Genomic DNA, 20,514 nt, shown 5'->3' on the forward strand with positions numbered 1-20,514 from the left:
CATGTAATTGCCTAAATCAGCTGTGAGCATTTCATCTCACAGTAGTGCTGGACAGACCTGTGTCTTGCAGTTAAGCCAAAGACTTGTTTTGCTGTTACTCAAGTCTGACTTAGTATAGAAATACAGAAGATCAAATTCTTCTATCAGTCCATGTAGTTGGGTATCAGACATTTTTGTGTTTTCCCTTCATGTCAACTGAGTTGGTTTATTTTGTTTGCTTTTGCTTTGTTTCCTTAGGTGTTTGCCAAACTACTGTGAACATGGAGGAGGCTGCTCCCAGTCCTGGACTAGCTTCTCCTGTAACTGCAGTAACACAGGTTACAGTGGCGCTACCTGCCATAACTGTGAGTGTTTCTGACTTACCCACAGAATGGGCACACCTCCAGGAGTGCCAGTGCTGACTTCAGGATGCGCTCAACGTGGGGCAGGCTCTTTGGGTTCATTCATTCAACACGTGTTTCTTGGTGGCCATGTGGGATACATATAGGACTATAAGCCATATCCTCAGAGAGTTTGTGGCCTGCCAGGAACACAGATAGGAAATGGAATAAGTGTTGGAGGCAGAGGAGAGACCATGTGCCCTAGGCTCACCAAGGGGAGCTATTAGGTCAAGGGTGTTGTCTGGATGGGCTCGGTTAGGCTACTCGGTTAGACCTGTCAGTGGCTTAAGTAACCAGTGGTTGTGTCATGCCTGTGTTACATGCTTATGTCACATTGGCAGGGGCCCCTCTTCCACTTTGTCCTCATTCTGGGATAACTGGCGGTGCTCTGACACCCAGGAGGTTGCTGTGGCAGAGAGAAGAATGAGAAAGCATACACTGGCCATTGAAAGTTTCCCCCTGGGAGTGGTAAACATCACGTCCACTCACATTCTATTGGCTAAGGAAAGTCACAAGGGCACACCTCAATTCAAAAGTTGCAGTCTTGCTGTGGGATCAGAGAGAACCAGCATCTAGATGATAACTTCCGATGACGGCATGTCAGTGTTAAGGAGGCTTCAAATAGAAGGCCTGAGTTGATCTTTGGTAGGAGTGTGGCAGAGAAAGAAAAGAAAAAGGAGACTGAATGTGTGAGTGGCTTGACGTGGCTGGAGAGTGCTGATAGTAAGAAGTAAGAGAGAAAGCAGGGTGAGTGAGGGAGGCTGGAGCACACAAGGAATAAGGGGCGATGAGTAAAAAAATAAATGACTAGCTGGGGCCCCGATTACTGTAATTTTATAGTCTCGTTGGGGTCACCAAACAAAAACACACGACAAAATAGAGGTTTGCCGTTTACAGAATCGTGTGTCAAACTGTGTGAAGTGAGCTGTAAGGATAATTTAGAAAGACACAATCTGAAGGTGCTGGCTATAGTTGTGGGAGATTTCATCGAAAATGTGAGCTGTGAAATTGACTTCGACGGTAGAGAGGTAGGAGGTGGAACTGTTAGAAAAATGTAAGAACCGAGCCAGGGGGCTGCTGAGGACTACGGTGAGGCCCAGCAGGGGTGGACCTCACCAGGGTTTCCTAAGTTCCTGCTGTTGCCAGGATGGCACCTAGAGATTCAGAAAGCAAATGGGAGATGCCGGCAGTGCTGAGATCAGACTCTGATGCAGGGGGCACTGTCGTCACTGTCAGCCCTGAACACCTCTCAGCCATTAGACAGCCTTTCTGTGCCTTGCAAGGTAGCATTTACCAGTCATGCCCACAGAGATGTCTAGTCACATCAGAGACGACACAGCCCAAAGGTCATCACAGATGATGTTACTATTTCTTGGATGCCTGTGGAAATGAAAAATACCACCTGGCTAAAACCCCGCCTGGCTTTATAATGAAGTATATTATTGGGGCACCTGGGTAGCTCAGTTGGTTGAGTGTCCGACTTCGACTCAAGTCATGATCCCAGGTTCATGGGATCAAACCCCACGTTAAGAGAGTAGAACGTGCTTGGCATTCTCTCTCTCTCTGTCTCTGTCTCTCTCCCTGTCCCCTTCTCTGTCTCTCTCCCCTGCTTGTGCACATGCTCCCTCTCTAAAATAGAGCTAAAAAATATTTTTTTTTATTTTAACAATATAATGAAATATATTATTTAAAATTTTCTATTTAGAAATTTGGAACACAGTGAAGGGAACACTGGACTAAGAGAGATTAAATTTGGATTTTACCTGGCTCTTGTACTTGAATAAGCATATCATTGTGTCACTCCAAAGCTGTTTCTTCACAGACTCTATACTAATGAAATCTTGTGGGCCCTTTTAAGGCTAAAATTACATGTTTTGTTTAAGATTCCTAGTAAATACCAACCTATGAGTGTTGAGCCTAATTCCAGAGATATCATCCCTAAGTAGCCAAGAACAATGTTTACTTGCATAGACACATTGCAAGACATGTATAGTACTGTCTGGATTCTAGATTGTCACATCAGTGCCCTTGTGAGATGCTCAGTGACCACCAGAAGAGCCATCAATGTAATGGTGAGAACCTTGAAGAAAATTTAAGTCAGAGCTGCCCAAATTTTGGCAAAATCACATGACAACATTCTATGAGTTTTCATAGCTTATTCCATTCACTTTCTCCTAATTTAACACTATGTCGAGGAGTTCATCTCTATGGATACTCTTCTCCTTTAATTTTCTCCATCTATCAGGCTAAAAATAGAATATTTCCAGCTTTTAAAAAAGTGTGAAGTTGAAAATCAATGGAGGTGAGGTGCTGATTTTTAATGGAACGCTATCCCAGCTGATGAGCAGGAGACTCAACACACAAAGCCTTAAAAATACCATTCTGGGGGCACCTGGGTGGCTTGGTCGGTTAAGCATCTGACTTCAGCTCAGGTCATGATCTCACACTCCGTGAGTTCGAGCCCCGCGTCAGGCTCTGTGCTGACAGCTCAGAGCCTGGAGCCTGTTTCAGATTCTGTGTCTCCCTCTCTCTCTGCCCCTCCCCTGTTCATGCTCTGTCTCTCTCCATCTCAAAAATAAATAAACGTTAAAAAAATTTAAAAAAAAAATACCATTCTGTTTTTATAACACCTTCTATTCCCCTTGCTGTGAAATTGCTCAGTGCTCTATGATAGGTTGCCACACTGTTAGGCTCTTTCTTCCCTTCTGGGCACCCAGCCAGGAGAAATCAGGTCCTTGGATGGTTGTGAGGGCTGGCAAACACACCTGGTATGCCTGTGCAATTCAAGAATTTGTCATCTTCTAACTGATTTCTTCCCCTTCCCCAGTTGGGTGAGGACCGTTGTTTTCAGTCAGATTTGTAAATTGAGTGAACCAAGGCATGCTTTCCTGCCTGCAAAAAGCCTGTCCTTCCTAGCCCCCTGTGCTGCCCCCCACATGGGGCATCAGAGATGAAAGTTGCCAAAATGCAGAAGACAATACATAGGCCCCTAGGCCCCTTGGCCCTCCACCACGTAAGAAAACTACCAGAGGGGTAGCTGATCCCTCAAAGCTCACAGGTAGCAGGCTTGGTGGTATTTGAGGACATCCTCAGATTGAAACAACCCAAGCAAGTTCACAGCCCCACTCCCATGGAAATGGCAATGTCTTTTGTGTGTTGGGGCCTGTGTTCTTGAAGCAGTTATCCACACAACATTATATACAGTCTTCAGATTTGTAAGACAGTTCGTATTACTCAAAACTGATAATTTCTTGAGTATTCTTAATCCTTTGTTTCTTCAAGCTCTTCAGGGTGTTTTAATTTTTCATTATGGTGCTTCTAAGTGAATGTAAACCAACAGGGCTGAGGACATGTAGGATTAACTTCTTTCTGTCCAGCTTTTGTGGATAAGAGAGGAGTCTGGGTAAAGGGAAGGGTATGATGGACTCTAAGAAATAGCACAGTGGGAACCCAACGTGTTTAGACAGAGCGGGTTGCTGGTAAAAGTAGATCTATCATCATTCCATTTCAATTTTCCTTCCACCTTACCTGATGACACATAAAGACGTTGGGCATACAAGTTACATTTCTTTTCAAATACACTTTGTTCAAAACCTTCAAGACTGTTGAAGAAGGAGGTGGTGAGCATGTGGGGAATTCCTGTCTCCAGATAGGGAAGATATGTGAGTCTCTCACTTATCCCATGAGCTGTCATTGAGCCCTATTGTGTCGTGTCTGTAAGTTGTTTTGGTTAGAAGCCGCCTTCTCTGCATTGTATTCTGTTCTCCAGAGGAATAACTGAAGGTATACCAATGTTTGCAATCCACACAACCCCTGGCAACCCAACCAATGAGCAGAGCTTTCAGACCACCAGAGTTAGTCACCCGTGTTCTTGGTTTGATGCAACGTGCAGGTTTAGAAGGTTATGTAGTTAAAGCCAAACTTCTAAACAGGTACAGTATATTTTGGTCATGCTATCCTATGAGTGCAAGTTAATATTAAAAGGAAGAGGTTTTGATTATGGGAGTTTAATGCATAATTAGTCTACCATGTAATGATAAAGTCATATGGTATTACTATCTCCATTTTATAGAGCATCACATGGCAACCCAGAAAAGTTACGTACCTTCCTCAATATCACACAGCTAGTGGAGCTGGATCTTGAATGAATGGAATCTGGCTTCAGATGCCAGACACATTTTAAGCTCTGTGTTTTATTTCCTTTCTTAAACACATAAGACATTTGCAAACCTCTCTATGTGAACTTAATGGTGAGGCATTCATGACTTCCTTCATATTGCTTGAGACACACTGGGATATTGTGATACGTGATTGAAAATGTAGAAGACTGCGAGATGAAGATGTTTTTGCATTCTAGAATAATCGTGCAGTCATCATGGAAGAAAGTAGGGTGAATTAGCACTTGAAAGACAGCAAAAATCAAAATGAATGTAAGAAATAGGAAAGCTTATGGAAACAGGCAAGAGCCAAGACGTGATGGTAGGAATATCTATGCTGTACTTTGGAACACTGCATATATTTCCCTGGCTTCAGGAAGGAAAGATAAATAGCTCCATTCATTCCCAAAGCCCAAATGATATTCCTATAAAGCAGTTTCCCCTAGGGGAAATCTGAGCTCATTCCCATTATAACCAAACCTTTTTATGTGCTATTGCAATATCTATAAATACCACTTTAATGATTACATAATAAATAGTCCATTTAATGACTTTTATTCAAACATTGTCATCTATTTTTTTGGAGGGGGGGTGGAGAGGACCTGTGTTGTTTCCAAGTATTTATTATTATAACCAACTGTTGTGAGCATCTGTGTGCTTAAGTAATTTTTAAATCCCTCATAGTCTATTGTTTCCTTAGGATGTCTTAGTAGTGGTATTACTGAGTCAAAGACCATGAATAGTCTCAAGGATCTTGATTCATATTTTCAGCTTGTTTTCCTAAAGTCTGGCTACAGTTTGTACTCTGATTATTATTTTCTGACACCTTGTTTTGCCTTCTATGCCAGAATTGTTTGCTGCAACTTAAAAAAAAAAAAAAAACCTCTTCCACTTGCATTTTTACTAAAACATTTGAATATTGAAATGGAAATTATTATTGACCTTCATGGTGACTTCCAGGTAAAGAAAACGGTTGATGTATTTATTTATTTTTATTTTTTTAGATGACTTATACCATAAGAATAAGACTGTCTCTCTCTGTAGAATTCTACTTTGTCATGCAACAAGTACCTTTTGAAAGCCCATCTGGTGTCAGTAACTATGCATGTGATCCCTTTCACATTGAGTGGACTCAATAAGTGACACAAGGACTTACTTATCATCTTCTCTATGTCTCCTATTGAGTGGGAATGTCCTTGATCTTCTCACTATGTCTGATGACATTCACATGGTCCCTTTCCAGGGTCTCTTTACCATTTCCCAGCCTTGGCTAATCTCTTTTTGCAGTCCTTCCTGACACCTTCACAGTGCCTTTTAGCTCACTTTGCAGCTGGGCAAGAGGATGTCAGCTTTCTTCCTCTCCCAAGCCTGATATAGTGCTTCTCCCATTGGGCAGTCAATAGCCGGGTATTGATTGGGAGCATGTCAAGTTGTCTGGCTATCAGACTCTACACTAGTCATCACAGAGGGATAACGCTTCTGCTGTTTTAAGAGTAGGTAAATGGTCTGTAACCGCATGGCATTTCGTGGTTGGAGCGACAGGTTAGAGAGGGTGGGGGATTCTGGTAATAAGAGGCTTATTTAAAGGCATCGCTTATAGCTCTTAGCTCAGAGCAGCTCATATCCTAATATTATTCTGTGGGTTTCTTATCAAGATCTAAAGCAAATTCATCTTCATGCGTAACCCCAGTGCCTTCTGCAGATGTTCCCAGCTACAACTAGACACCTAAAGGAGAAGAAGAAATAAATGAATAATAGTAATAAATTGTGGAATCCACGCCCTGCTTCATTTTATGACACTAACCACAGTCTTTTGTGTCATCATTATTTTTATTTATGTTAACTCCCCTAGTGAGACTGAAAACTCCTTTGGAGAAGGAACCACGTCTTGTTTATATTTGTACTAAACACAGCCAAGGAACCGGTGGCATAAAGGGCACACCGTGTAATTGGCGAGACGGAAACTTAAGTGGGAATGGGTCATTCAGTGTGCCATTAGATGGAGACTCCATAAGGACAGGGTGGTATCTGAGTCTTTTCTGTCTCCAGCCACTGATTTCCACCTGACACACAGTAGAAATCTGCTGTTTGCTGTGTTCACGAATACATGAGGTACGAGCACGATGTAGTGGTAAGTTACTGGGGCACAGGCATGGTCACTTTCTGTGCGGAGGTGAGAAAGTTTTCTCAGTAATTGACCTTTGAGCCCTGAAGCCTTACTAGGGCTCAGAGGATGAGAAGGAAGAAGAGCAAGGGGAAGGAACAATGAGCAACATGTAAAAAGGCAGAGAGACATGAGGGTCACGCAGCAAAGAGAGGTCTATCCAATGCCCAGCATGGCTAGAATCTGAAGTGCAATGGGGAAGTTGGATCGGAAGGCAATGCAGCCAGAGTAAAGGAAGGGGGCTACTTTCAGAAGGAGCTTGCTTCTCTGTTGAGCATTGAGGAGCCAGCCATGGTTTGTTGGTTTCCCTTTAGTTCTCAGAAATGACTTGCTAATATTTATTTTGTTGTTGTTTGTATTTTGCTTATCGGAGTTTCTTTTTTTAAAGGGAATTATAACTCTGATGGTTTTGCAGAGCATGCACTGAAGTTGTAAGATGAAGATATGGGCAGAAGGAAGAGATACTGGATGCTCTTTACAATTGTGTGGACAGCAAATAATGAGAGTCGTGGCGAGCTAGGAAGAAGGGACCTGACTTGAAAGGCGTATCTAAAATTCGATCAAACAGACTTGAAGACAAATCGAATACAGCAGAGAGAAGGATGACTGTTAGCTTTTTAGCTTGGAAGACTTCATGAATGAAGAATATAGTGACTAAGTTCTCAGGTCTGTCTGGGCCTGACAGCCTCCTGTCAAATCCAGGCCCTACAACTTACAAGCTCTATCACCTAGGGCAATTTATATGAGCTCTGTGTGCTTTGACTTCCTTACTGGTGATATGGGACTAATAATAGTGGCCCCCTAATGGAAATATCATGAGGCTTAAGTAAAATAATCCCCCCTAAAGTATTTAACCTGGCATCTGGCAAATGCAAAGTGCCTGTTTCATGTTAGTTGCTATTTCAACAAGTAGAAGAGGAGATTTAGTGGATGCTGTTATCAGTTCAGTTTGGGGAGCAGTGTCAGTCTGGAGAGGTGCTCACCGTGCTGAAGTAGCTGGAAATCCCTGAGTGAGGCCCGGGAGGAAAATCAGAATCATGAGGGGTCTAGTTGCTGAAGCCTTTTGAGTAGCTGAAGTTGCCCAGGTGTGGTAGGCCAAGGATGAAACCTACAAAGTAAATCATTTTAAAGGACTCAAGAAGGGCTACAGTGAGTCACAAGTGTGAAGGAGTGGTGAGGAAAGAAGAAGGAAGACTAAGAGGAAGTGGTAACTTAAAACACAGAATTGATTATAAATGGACACGTCTGAGTGATATCCCCCATCATAGGGTGTGGTGATAGTTGAATGACCGGATGAGTGTTTAAAAAAAGAAGTTGCAGTTGGGGCACCTGAGGTGGCTCAGTCAGTTGAGCTTCTGACTCTTGATTTCGCTTCAGGTCATGATCCCAGGGTTGTGGGATCAAGCCCTGTGTCGGGCTCTGCACTGAGCATGGAGCCTGCTTGAGATTCTCTCTTTCTTCCCCTGCCCTGCTCATACTGTCGCTCTAAAAACAAAACAAAACCAAATAATAACAATAATAAAGCAATAAAAAAGTTGTAGAAGAGTACAATAAGGGAAGGAAAGAAACCATTTTTCCATAGGGAATCTATGACTATAGAAGTATTGGAAAGTATTGGAATTTGCTGTTCCCAGAACATTTGTGAATTGATGACTGTCACAGGTGTTGCCAGGATCCAGGGTTCAGAACCGCTACCTGCCACTAAGAAGATTTGACTCTCCTTCAGCAGCAAAGGCCATTATCTTTGTATTCATCAGTAAAGAAGTAAGAGAAGGCACTGCTTTCTGCAGGGGCATTGCGTCTCTGTGAAAAGAGAGATTGAAGCAGGTTGAGATGGAGGGAAAGTTCTCAAAGAATGGATGGGGAATGTACCCTAGGGCCAGACTTGGATAGGCAGGGAAGTCTTAAGAGAGTGTTTTTCCAAAGTGAGAACCAAAGGAAGGATTCTATATAAGGAGGAGCACCAAGAATGTTTGAGTTTCTCCCAAGTTACTAGCCTAGGGGTGAGGGAATGGACATTTGTTTGGTTTCAGCTTCTTTTCAGTGCCATGGATTTATTGGGGGGCTAATCTATGTCATCTCACTCTCTGAGGCCCCTTTGGTTCTTAGCTCTGACCTTGTTAGATGGTGGCAATTCTTCAAACCACTGGGTGTTCACATATGCATATTTCTCGACCAGAAAGTCTTCTTAACACTTTTTTTGCCCAAGTAACCGTGTCAAGTCTTCCCAGAAGCCTACCAGGACCTTTCCTAGATGTTGTTCCACTTTGCTCCTTTGGTACCCATTCACGTAGAATTTATTGCACTATACAAACATGCAAAGTTTGGTTCTTATTTACCTTTCCACACTGCTACTATTCTGTGCATCCCTCTTTGTATCATATCTGGCAAATATGGGTGCACAGCAGAGGATCAATGGACATAAACATCTCTTTTATGGCCAAATGCTTAAAGCCACAGAGCTAGAGGAAGTGGGATTTGAACCCAGTTCTAGATGGCTGAAAGCACTTCCTCTTCACATTACAACATCTCTAAGTGGAAGAAAGAGCACTCTTAAATATTTTATAGAACATGGCAGGATTTAATAACAAAACTGATACAAAGACTTCTTATTAGAAAGGAGGAGGAATCAAGGTTGCATAGTCACCTCGGATCAATTTTCTTCCTTTTGAACACATCTCAACGATTTAAGACTTTCCCACAGTCATTTCCTACATGTTAATTTGTTCTGTTTGTTCTTTCCTTCCTCTTTTCCCCATCTCTCCCTTCTTCTCCCCTTCCCGTCATTAATTGAGGCTAAGTAAAGCCAACTTCAAATACTTAGGTTGGATTGACAATGTGCAAGAAATGTAATCACCAGTTTTGGCTTTATTCCAAATCCTTAGAAACAGCAAAAGATCCCCGAATATGAAAGAATATAATTAACTGGAGATAATTTAATTGTTGATGTTGCCTTCCTTTGGAGAACCATTGGTATTTACTTTGAACACTGAGTGGGAACAATGAGCATTTATTTTTAATGTATTTCAATCAACAGAAGACTAATCACCATAGAAATATAAAGCTCTGGTATGTCCCATGAGCTGGAAGTAATCTGGACTGGATACATACATATTAAACTCAATATATGAAGACACATTTTCCATCTGTGCTTCAGCTTTGGATCCAGACATATCTAGGTTATATTTACAACTCCCTGGTCTTGGGCAAATTACTTAGCTTTTTGCAGACTCGGTTGCTTGATCTCTGAAATAATAACAGCTCATTCAAACAGCCATTGCATACACTACAGCTAAGAAACGAGAAACATCTAGCTCAATATTTGTGATTTGGCACTTCCACGTTAAATGGTATCTATTATATATTTAAAATTATGATTATGAAAATTTTGGTGTATTTTTCATATCATTTATAATACTCAGTAATTTATATGCCTGTGCTAAGTCGTTTGGCTGGGAGAACACGTCTCATGTTGTATATTGCAAAACAAAGTTTAGGTTCTGGCGCAGGTGTTGCCATTAGCAGAACTGAGAGGCACAGTGTCACTGAGAAAAGCCCAAGTGGGGGCTCAAGGGGCCAGAAGTTAGAGCTGTCTCTGCCACAGATGGCCTGAGGCAAGTCACATACTCATATAACCCATATTCCTCGGGGGTACAATGTGGATTATATACGGATTCATCGTGGTCACTAAGAAAGATTATTTTGATTTCCTCTGATAGCCAGACTCAGGATGCACGTGCTGACTTTCTGTAGTGTGTTGTTATCATACTGTAAACTTACTGTTTTTCATCTTAGCCATTTTCCAGTGTTCTAGCTCAGGATATTATTTGCATGGATCACATAGCTTATCTCTTGTTGTGGTTTATAAAGCACAAAGTGCTCTTTTACACTGTTACCTCAAAAAATCCTTTAGGGGCACCTGGGTGGCTCAGTGGGTTATGTGTCTGACTTTGGCTCGGGTTGTGATCTCGTGGTTTGTGAGTTTGAGCCCTGCTTTGGGCTCTGCACTGACAGCATAGGGCTCTCTGCCCATCCCCTGTGCTCTCTCTCTCTCTCTCTCTCTCTCTCAAAAGAAATAAAAATAAACTTTAAAAAGAGTGAAGAAAAAGTCTTTCAAAGTAAAACAAGTTAAAATATGAGGGTATAAGGGTCACAAATGCTTAAAGCTCTTACATGTTGCCCTTGAAGCATTTGGTTGAGTTGCACTACTGTGAATTTCATTAGAAATGGATCAACTCAAAGAGTAATCAGCGTAGTAGGTGATGAGTGAATGAGAGAGATGGCATGATCATTCATTATAGGTTATCAGTTTTACTTTAAATGATAGGGTAAAATTGTACTATATAACATGTCATAAAAAAGGAATTTCTAGTGTGCTCAGCTTGAAACTTGCCAAAATATTTTTACTATGTAATTTAGAGATAAAATTTAGAAAATATTTCTTTATCCATTAAAATTCCATGACACGATCACACTGTGACCAATGGCAAGTTATTTCACCAATTTGAGCCTCACTTGCACCATATCCCAAGGGAAAATAATAGAATCTGTTTTTTATTGCTCCTAGGATAAATTCATGAATCAATGAGCATGAAATCCCTTTGACAAGTATGATTCTAGCCCTTCCTTATATGTTCCTTCTTCTTATATATTTACATCAATTTGTTTCCACGGCAACCTTGGTGAGGGACAAGGCAAGTATTTAGAGGAAGGACCCCAATGTTCAGAGAAGTTTAGAAGGCAGAGCCCAAGGACATTCCATTATAAGACTGGAGCAGGACTAAAACCTGGATATTCTTGTTGTCTCTGAATTTATCTGTGTGTGTATCCCACAGAACTTTCCATGGCTGTATCATGTTCTAGCTAAGGTAAGTTGATAGTGGTGAAATTTTAGGGTTATTTCAAAATTCAGTTGGTGTTACCTGTATGGTAAAAGGAACTCTGAGTATATCACTTCTCTGCTTCACATTCTTCAGTGGCTCTCCATTGTCTTAATGATTAAATCCCTGCTTCCCATTTGAGTAAGTATGGCTCTTCATCACCTGGAGCCCTTGTAAATCACACTTTTCAGTCATGATTCCATATGTATCCATGTTATAGTAAGTCTGATCGCTTTCACTGCTAAGCACATCAAATTCTTTTTTCTGCATTCTTTTGACCCTAGATGTTTGTTTGTTTGTTTGTTTGTTTTTAAGTAATCTCTACAGCCAACATGGGGCTTGAACCCACAACCCTGAGATCAAGAGTTGGACGCTCTACCCGCTGAGCCAGCCAGGTACCCCTGATCCTAAATGTTTCTCCTGACTTTTTCTTCCAGATAATTCTCTATTCTACCTCGATGCTCTGCTTGAGGATCACCTATTTGATCTTTCGTTAGCATTAACTTATTAAGCTCCTTGAGGACAGGCACTTGGGCTTTTCATGCCGGTGCCCTCAATACCTAGCATCGGCTCTGGAATATGGCGTATGCAAAATAAATGTTGAGAAAATGGAGTTTTTACTGTCAGCTTGTTGGCATTTCCTTCATGTGTGTTTGTATATCTTCTCCACTGAGAGGAGAAAGACAACACAATGTATGATACCAAGGTCAGTTAGGCTTTCTCTTTGGTCACCATGAAGAGAAAATTCCTGTTTTTCACTTGAGTGGAGCCCTGAGGCTCTTTCTTTGAATTAGGAGCACATTTCTTACGGACCCCCACGTACAGTCCAGTCCCCCATTAGCTCCCAAACTGGCTTGTAAATCATCTTTCAGGCAGCATAGGTGTAGTCTGCATTTGAATATATTAGCGCAAAGAGGATTTTTGGGTGCGTCAGTATATGTAGAAAACATGAAAAGGAAATGAAGCTGTCCATTGTCAGAGCAGGACGTGTAACTGAGTTTATTAGTCTGTCAACGGACGAGTTGTCAGAGTCGTGTTTTGGCAGTGCAGATTTCCCACTGGCAGCTAATGTGATGATGAAGACCTTGGCAATCATCCCCTTGCTCCTGTCTCCCTGATCCCACTGTCATGATGGCTGAAAGAGGAACCAAGTGAATCGTCTGCTGACATTTGATTTCATGGCCGTGTGTTGTCCAAATGGGCTTTCAGTGGGATAAATGTTACATAATCTGCAGTCTGCCTGGAGCTCACAGGCCATCAGTGTAAGGACCTATGCTCTACTGATTCTACCTAGGGGAAGTCTTCAGTCTGATGACATTAGCAGGGGATTGTCAAAAGAGGTAGGCAAAAAATTAAATTGTGTTTTGTTTTATGGACATGAAGCATGAGAAGAGAACTTTAGTTTTACGGAGATAAAGTACGAGAAGAGAAATTCATTCACTTCCAGGCTCTGGCAATTAAAAATTGGGTAACCTAGGAAAAATTACTCAAATTCTCTGAAACTTCCTTTTCTTACCTCTAAATATAGGAGTAATCATGTCTGTGTCTTAGGATTTTTTTTTTTTTTTTTTGATGATAAATAAGGGATCACTTTGGAGCGTCAGGTATGGTGCCTTATGTAGGAGGCTCTCTTGATTTACTTACTTTGCTTCATAAATCCTCCACACTTTTACCTTTTCTGGTCTTCAGTAGAGAGCTTTTAGATTAGTAACAGATGCTGATTTCTATGTTTGGAAAGGACCTTTCAGTACAAATATGTTATTTACATCCTTCCTCAAGTGATGCTGTAGAAACAGGGTGATCAATACCTCCTGCTATTATTGTGCCTCTCTGGTGGGTAGAAGATCTGCTTCTCTTAGAAGCTAATACCTTCTTTTAGCTTTCTCTGGTTAGTCTTTCTTATGCCTTCTATGAGCCTACCATGGACAACCTGCCGTTTTCTCTTCTTGCTTGGTGTTGAGAAGTTCCCCCAAAGAGGAGGACTTGACATGATTTTCTTCCACCTCTATCATACCTCTGTTGCCTTGAATTAAGTATGATATCAGAGGTCTCCATAGATCTTATAATCACTGGATTCAGAAAGTACTTAGGTAATAATAACAAAGGAAGGAAATTGCTTTTGCCTACATTAAGCAATGCATAGTCTACTTATTATCATCATATTATAATGACCATAGCTGATCCCCAAATCTGTGAACATAGATGATTTCCACAGTTTATATTGGTTGCTGTTATGTTAGGATTTAATTAAGTTGTTTATTTTCATTTAGCGCCAATTTGTGAAAATCTCTTCTCCTTTCAGATCACCCTTCCACACAGCATAGGCTTCTGTCAGGCATGTGTAAGTAAGTGCTCATTCCAGGTCCAACAATATCATTGTGGGTGATACCAGAATAATTAAAGATCTTACGTCTTTTCTCAAGGACTTTGAAATTAGCAAGAATGGTGGGGGTCCTATATTATATACTCAGAAAATAGTTCAAGATCGTACATGGTCAAGGAATAAATTGAATTGAATATGGGTAAAGATAAACGTATAGACACCCGAGCAGGAGGGACCAGATGAAACATGAAGTTTTTTTTTGGGGGGGGGGATGTTCAGTAATTCTAGAATTGAACTATACCTGGTGTGTAAGTGTGATCTGCAAGGCCAGGGAAAGCGGGGGAGGGTCAGGAATCCAGGGTGGAATTAACTTGGCTGAGTTGGGGTAAATAAGGAGACTGACTTGTATAGATTGAGGTCCTTACTAATGGAGAAGAATATTGATGATAACAAAATTGTCATCAGTCAGCAGGGTTTCAGCAGAGAAACAGAATCAGGAGGAAGTATGTATTAAGGTATATATCCACCCATCCCCCTGCCCCCTGCCAAATGGCCTGTGCTGTTGTGGGAGCTGGCCAGGCAACCCTGGAATCCCAGGGTGGCAGCTGGAGGTACCATTCACAGGGATGATTTCCTCTTCTTCAGGGAATCCCAGCTCTGCTCTCAGGCCTTTCAACTGATTGAAGCGAGTCCATCCAGATATGTTAGGATGATCTTTCTTAGTCAAAGTCAATGGATTATGGACTTTGATCACATCTTCAAAATATAGATAAGTGTTTGATTGAATAAATGGGGACTATACTCCAGCCAAGTTGACACCTAAAACTGACCAGTGCTATCTGTCAAACCATCACTGTGGAACCGATATTCATCTTGCCATATTTGGTTATACTTCCACCTAATATGTCATGCTTCTGCCTGATATGGTACAACTGTCTTGTTATAGCTGATGCCATATTGAATTGTTTAGCGTCTTTGTTTCAAGTTTATTTATTTAATCTGAGAGAGAGAGAGAGAGAGAGAGAGAGAGAGAGAGAAGAGAAAGCACACATACAAGCCAGAGAGGGACAGAGAGAATCCCAAGCATGCTTCACACTGTCAGCCTAGAGCCTCATGCTGGGATTGATCCCACAAATCATGAGATCATGACCTGAACCAAAATCAAGAGTTAGATGCTTAACCAACTGAGCCACCCAGGCACCCTTAGAATTATTTAGCACCTTAATGATAACACGGGCCACAATGTTATCCCCATCAGCCCTGGTGTGTCTAAGATGCTGACCATGTTATATTTTATGCAATCAAAGCACAACCCCATATTTGTTTCCTACCCTTGCTTTACATTTTATTTAATGAAGATAATTTTTTCTGCCTTTTGTTACAATCTTGGACAAGAGTTAGATTTTCTTCTCACTTGCAGGTGATAAACATCCTTATAATGCCTTTATATCACAAAGCATAAACCCAGTGCAAGATTTAAAAAGTCCCAGTTTAGGGGCACTTGGGTGGCTTAGTCATTTGCACCTCCAACTCTTGATCTTGGCTCAGGTCAAGATCTAATGGTTCATAGGATCAAGCCGCAAGATGGGCTCTGTACGGACAGCACAGATTCTGCTTGGGAATCTCTGTAAATAAATAAATATGTATAAATAAACATTTTTTTTAAAGGCCCAGTTTATGCTAAGCATCAATACCTCATCTTCTATCAGAGATAGGATTTTTTTTCAAATTTTATTTTATTTTGAGAGAGAGAGAGAGAGAGAGAGAGAGAGAGAGAATCCCAAGCAGGCTTTGCACTGTCAGCATGAAGCCTGACACAGGGCTTGATCTCATGAACCATGAGATCATGACCTGAGCCAACATCAAGAGTCAGATGTTTAAATAACTGAGCCACCCATGTGCCCCCAGAGATTGAATTTTAAAAAGCCTATAGCAGTTAAGGACCTGTGAGAGGGGAAGGGATGTGTGGGTAGAATTAACTGTTTCAGCATAATTCCCTGAAGATTCATTTAAGGTGTTGCCTTTTTCTTTGCTCAGTAGGAGTCCATGGAAGGACCACAGTTTGTGTTTTTGGGCAGAACAGCTGATTTTTCTGCTTCCCATCAGGCTTCTCTCTTCCATGGCAGGATCTGTCCTGTAAGTGTTTCCGGGCTTGCCTGGTGGCTTTTGGTAAGGAAACCAAGTGTCAGCCCTAACAATGAAGGAGACCCCTTCTCTTGGCCATTTATTGGTAGTGGGATCCCAATTCCAGGTTCTGCCAGGTAGTGCCAACCTCACCTGCTGTTGTTAGAGGTAGTCTCTTTCCATTCAGTGTGCTGGGAGTTGGGGGAGGATGATCCTATCTCACTGCTTCCGTGCTACATTAAGGTAAAAAAAATGCTGGATGTGGGTCACCTTCTTGGGCCAGAGGGAGGGTACAGAATCACTGTTGTGTTATCTCTTCAGTTTTGAAGTCCCAAAGCATGTCTCCCTCCTCTTTCCATATTTCAGCATCTTCCTTGGCTACTTCTTGCATTATCTCCCAGGATGGTAGTTCTAATTAGCAAGAAGATCAGAGAGAGGCAAGTCTAAGTTACCTTGTCTGAACTGGAAGTCCCTCCAAAGATTTTAAGAATGTGATTTTAAATATATAAAAATGATGCTTGAATTTTTTATTTAAATTTCAAATAGGGGGGCGCCTGGGTGGCTCGGTCGGTTAAGCGGCCGACTTCGGCTCAGGTCATGATCTCACGGTCCGTGAGTTCGAGCCCCACATCGGGCTCTATGCTGACAGCTCAGAGCCTGGAGCCTGTTTCAGATTCTGTGTCTCACTCTCTCTCTGACCCTCCCCTGTTCATGCCCTGTCTCTCCCTCTCTCAACAATAAATAAACGTTAAAAACATTTTTTTTAAATAAAAATTAAAATAAAATAAAAAAATAAATTTCAAATAGGTACTATGTTTTCAGGGATACAGATCAATTCATATAAAAAAATATATTCAGTGAAACCCTGATTTTCCTGCTTATCTTCTGTCTGCCCAGACCTGCCCTGAGGCTATCATAGGTAACTTGTGTCTTCTACCTTTGATTTTCTTTATAGAAATACAAGCAAATACAAATGCACGTTATACACTCTGGTTTTCAAATAGTGATCTTAGAGCTCATCTTTCCATATCAGCACATAAAGAATTCTGTCATTGTTTTTTCAGTTGTTTGGGATTCACTTGTAGAGCTGTGCCATAATTCATTTCATAAAGCCTGGATTGATAGGCTTTTTTAGATTTCTTTTTCTAATCCTACACGAATAAAAGCACAATGCCTAAACTTGAACGTCTGCCATTTTACACACTTGCAAGTCTATCTGCAGGTTAGATTCCCAAAAGAGAGATTGCAGGGTCAAAGGATATGTGTGGTTTTGCTGGATGTCACCAAACTGAGTGCCCCAGGCACTGAGCCATTCAGGCATTGAGCAGCGCGTGACAGTGCCAGTTTCTGCGTGTGCAGAACTCGCTAACAGAACTCGCTAACAAAGAGCATTGCCAAAAGTTTGGATTTTTGCCAGCCTGATAATTATTTCTTAGGAAAATGGAAATCACATTTTTAAAGGCCTGGTGGTGTTTAGCAAATGATAGGAGAGACTTATGAATGTTTGGTCCTCCTCCTCCTCAGAGCCTTCAATATGCTTACTCATTGCCCCGATGCAGCGCTGGATCTCACAAACTGCGAGATCATGACCCAAGCCGAAACCAAGAGTTGGACGCCGCTTAACCAGCTGAGCCACCGCAGAGGTCCTGTGCACCTGTATCTATTGATGTGTGTAAATGGGTGTGTATTTACACATATCATATCATGTCATATATGTGACCTATATCATACCATATATTTGTTACAGATGGATATTTAGTTTCTGCCTTTATGAAGTGTTTAGGGGACACAATCTGTGCATATGGAGTGATTAAGAAGGTTAACTCTTTGGTAAAGTCTTTGCTGAATAAGTGGAATAGAAAAGATTCTAGAAATCGGAACAGTATGGGACCCCTAACGCTGGCTCACCTTTATATGAGAAGTGGGGAGGAGTAAGTCCTTACAGGATGCAGATGTTGGCACAACTGGGCGGAACTTAAGAAAAGAAGGAATTTCTGGTTTCTCATAGGCTCTCACTAAAGGATCATGGCGTGTTGATGGAGATGATAAAGGCGGGCACAGATAGCTGCCTTGGGAGCCAATAAGGAGATAGGTTGACTGGACAGACTGTGTAGGGAGGCAGTGGGCATCCAGGCTGGGCGTCTTCAGCAGTCTGGGGTGGGGATACCCTCTTTTACCCTTTCCAGTTCTTCAACATGCTTGTCTGAACAATACGGATCTCTTTGTTTCTCGATTAGTAGAGATCATCTCAGGTTTCATAATTGTAAGTTAAAATCATATTAAGGTGAGAATAAAAGTGAAAAAGGGAACAAAATTGAAGGTTGAAATAATGTCTTCATGATAAGCTTCTCCTAGCTTCCTCATTCTTCCTACTTAAAAAAAAAAAAAAAACCCTCCAATCTTCTAATTAGAAGATAAAGAATAAAAGTGAGTGCACAGACTCCCTTATGTGATTCCTCCAAGAAATCAAAGCTCTTTCATCTCCAATTTTCTAGCGTGACAACATAAAACAATCTCATTAAGGACTTTGTGGAATATTGGTAAAGGTTAGACAGAGTTCAGGCAGCAGTGACTGAGAAAAAGTGTTTGACAGTTTGTACAAAGACTGGGCAACTTCAGTTAAGTTTTCCAGAAGGTGGGACTGCACAGAAGGGGAAGGGTCTCAGGCAATGATCTGTCAAGAGATGTTCCTTCACACCAGAAGACTTGGCAGGCACAGGAGACAAACAGAGGCCCCAGAAGGCAAGCTTACTAGCAAAAAAAAAAAAAAAAAAAAAAAAAAAAGGAAAAGGCAGATTGTAATATATGCTCATAATGGCTATCCAAGCAAGACAAAGATTGTCTCTGTTGTAGCAGAGGCCATCTTCCCCAAAAGTGACTGTCATGTTGCAGTATAAATAGTACTGCAGGGAATCTATCCCAGAGTTCAAGAAAGAGGCACATTCTTAGGCTGGGGCTCTCTTACAGACCCGGAAGCAGGGCTGTAAGTTACATATTAAAACATATGGTGAAAGCTCTCTGCCTTCAATCGGCCTTAAAATGCATCTTGAAAGATTGACATACAAGCGATCTGGAAAGACTGGATTGCGGTTTCAACCCCATGCACTTTCCAGTGCCAACTGAAAGACGTGCCATCCCGAATGAGCTGGTTTTCTTTGGGTCAGAAGTCCTGGGCAGATGTCTTGTCTGTCCTTAGGTGGGCATGTGGTGAGGGAGCAGAGAGCACGTGCGCGTGGTGAGCGGCCTCATTAGGACAACACAGAAGTGGGGGCCATGGCTGCTTCCCTGGCTTTGCCCATTCTGGGAACCAGTATCTGACTCTAAGAGGTAGGCAGGTTTCCCCCGTGAAGTCCCATCGGGGGCTTCTTCTCAAGGTGTCTGACAAGGACAAAAGGATAACTGAAGATTTAATCCATTCTAGAATGGGGATTACATTCAGTTTAATATGAATATTTATAAAAACTGGAAGTAGATTCAATGGATGATGAGATCAGGCTCCAGGACCCCCTTGCTGGGAGGCTGTATACACCATCTAACCAACAAGGTGACTATTTCTGTTGGCCTCTTCCTCTCTTAGGCCCCAAGGCTATTGTACTGTATTCCCTCTGTTCCTCACCGTCTGACCAGGGATGGCATCTTCTTTCCCTGGAAACCTTTGCACAGAGTTCCCACTTGGGTCTATGCAAGTGCTCAAAAAGGATTCTTTTATAGCACGACGGTATTGCTTGCCTTGGTGGGAGTCCATGGTTACTACCCCTGCGTGTTCACCATTCTGAACGCCTTTGTTCTCTCTCCTCTCCAAGCAAATCCATGCCTCCTCCTTAAAACCATCTCAGACTTTGTTTGGGAAACCTGAAGAGTTCTACCACAGTATTTCCAATATTCTACTTTATAGTTTCTGTCCACTTTAATTTCTGTTTTCCTCCTCTCACTTTGCCCCTCCTCGATTTACCAGGCACCTACAACACATCAGACAGTTTAAATGCACGTTCCCATGATCCCATTTACTCTTCAAAACAAGCCTGTGGGGTAAGCAGGATTATTATATTTTACAGAAGAGGAAATTGCAGTGCAGCGATAATTGGGTAGCTTTGCTCTCTCTGCCTCGCTCTAGTGATCTATATGGTTTTCAATTTCCTAAGACCCTGCTGCACACATTGCTCTAGTGAAGAGTGAAGTCAAAGGCAGGGTGAAGGTCCTTGGACACCAAGTGAAGCCTATGTCAAGAGTCCACAGCTCCTGCTTACTGGAGAGAAGAGCTCAGGCGCATTGCCTTGAGAGGCAGGCTGACAGCTTTGCTTACTGACCTTGGAAATAACCCACTACCGGTGCTGTTCTCAGTCTCCGTGCTCAGAGCTGGGGCAGATCAGCTTCAAAATCCCTCAAACTTATAGAATTATGAAGATTACTTTTATTTTTTTTGAGCTTATTTGTTTATTTATTTTAAGTTTATTTATTTATTTATTTTTGCAGGGGAGGGGGGAAA

At 41.8% G+C, this 20,514-nt stretch overlaps 1 protein-coding gene across 3 annotated transcripts in view; it reads left to right on the forward strand.

Annotated features, from left to right (window-relative positions):
• CNTNAP5 (contactin associated protein family member 5) overlaps positions 1–20,514 on the forward strand; it is an 801,428-nt gene that overhangs the window by 488,733 nt on the left and 292,181 nt on the right. For all 3 annotated transcript variants that reach the window (XM_019469410.2, XM_053909896.1, XM_019469409.2), the window contains exon 11: positions 238–344. In XM_019469410.2, coding sequence (XP_019324955.2) covers positions 238–344 — 107 coding nt within the window. The remainder of the gene's footprint in view (positions 1–237; positions 345–20,514) is intronic.

Source organism: Panthera pardus, unplaced genomic scaffold (genome assembly GCF_024362965.1).
Source record: "Panthera pardus isolate Hobbes unplaced genomic scaffold, ASM2436296v1 HiC_scaffold_10, whole genome shotgun sequence".
NCBI classification, from domain to species: domain Eukaryota; kingdom Metazoa; phylum Chordata; class Mammalia; order Carnivora; family Felidae; genus Panthera; species Panthera pardus.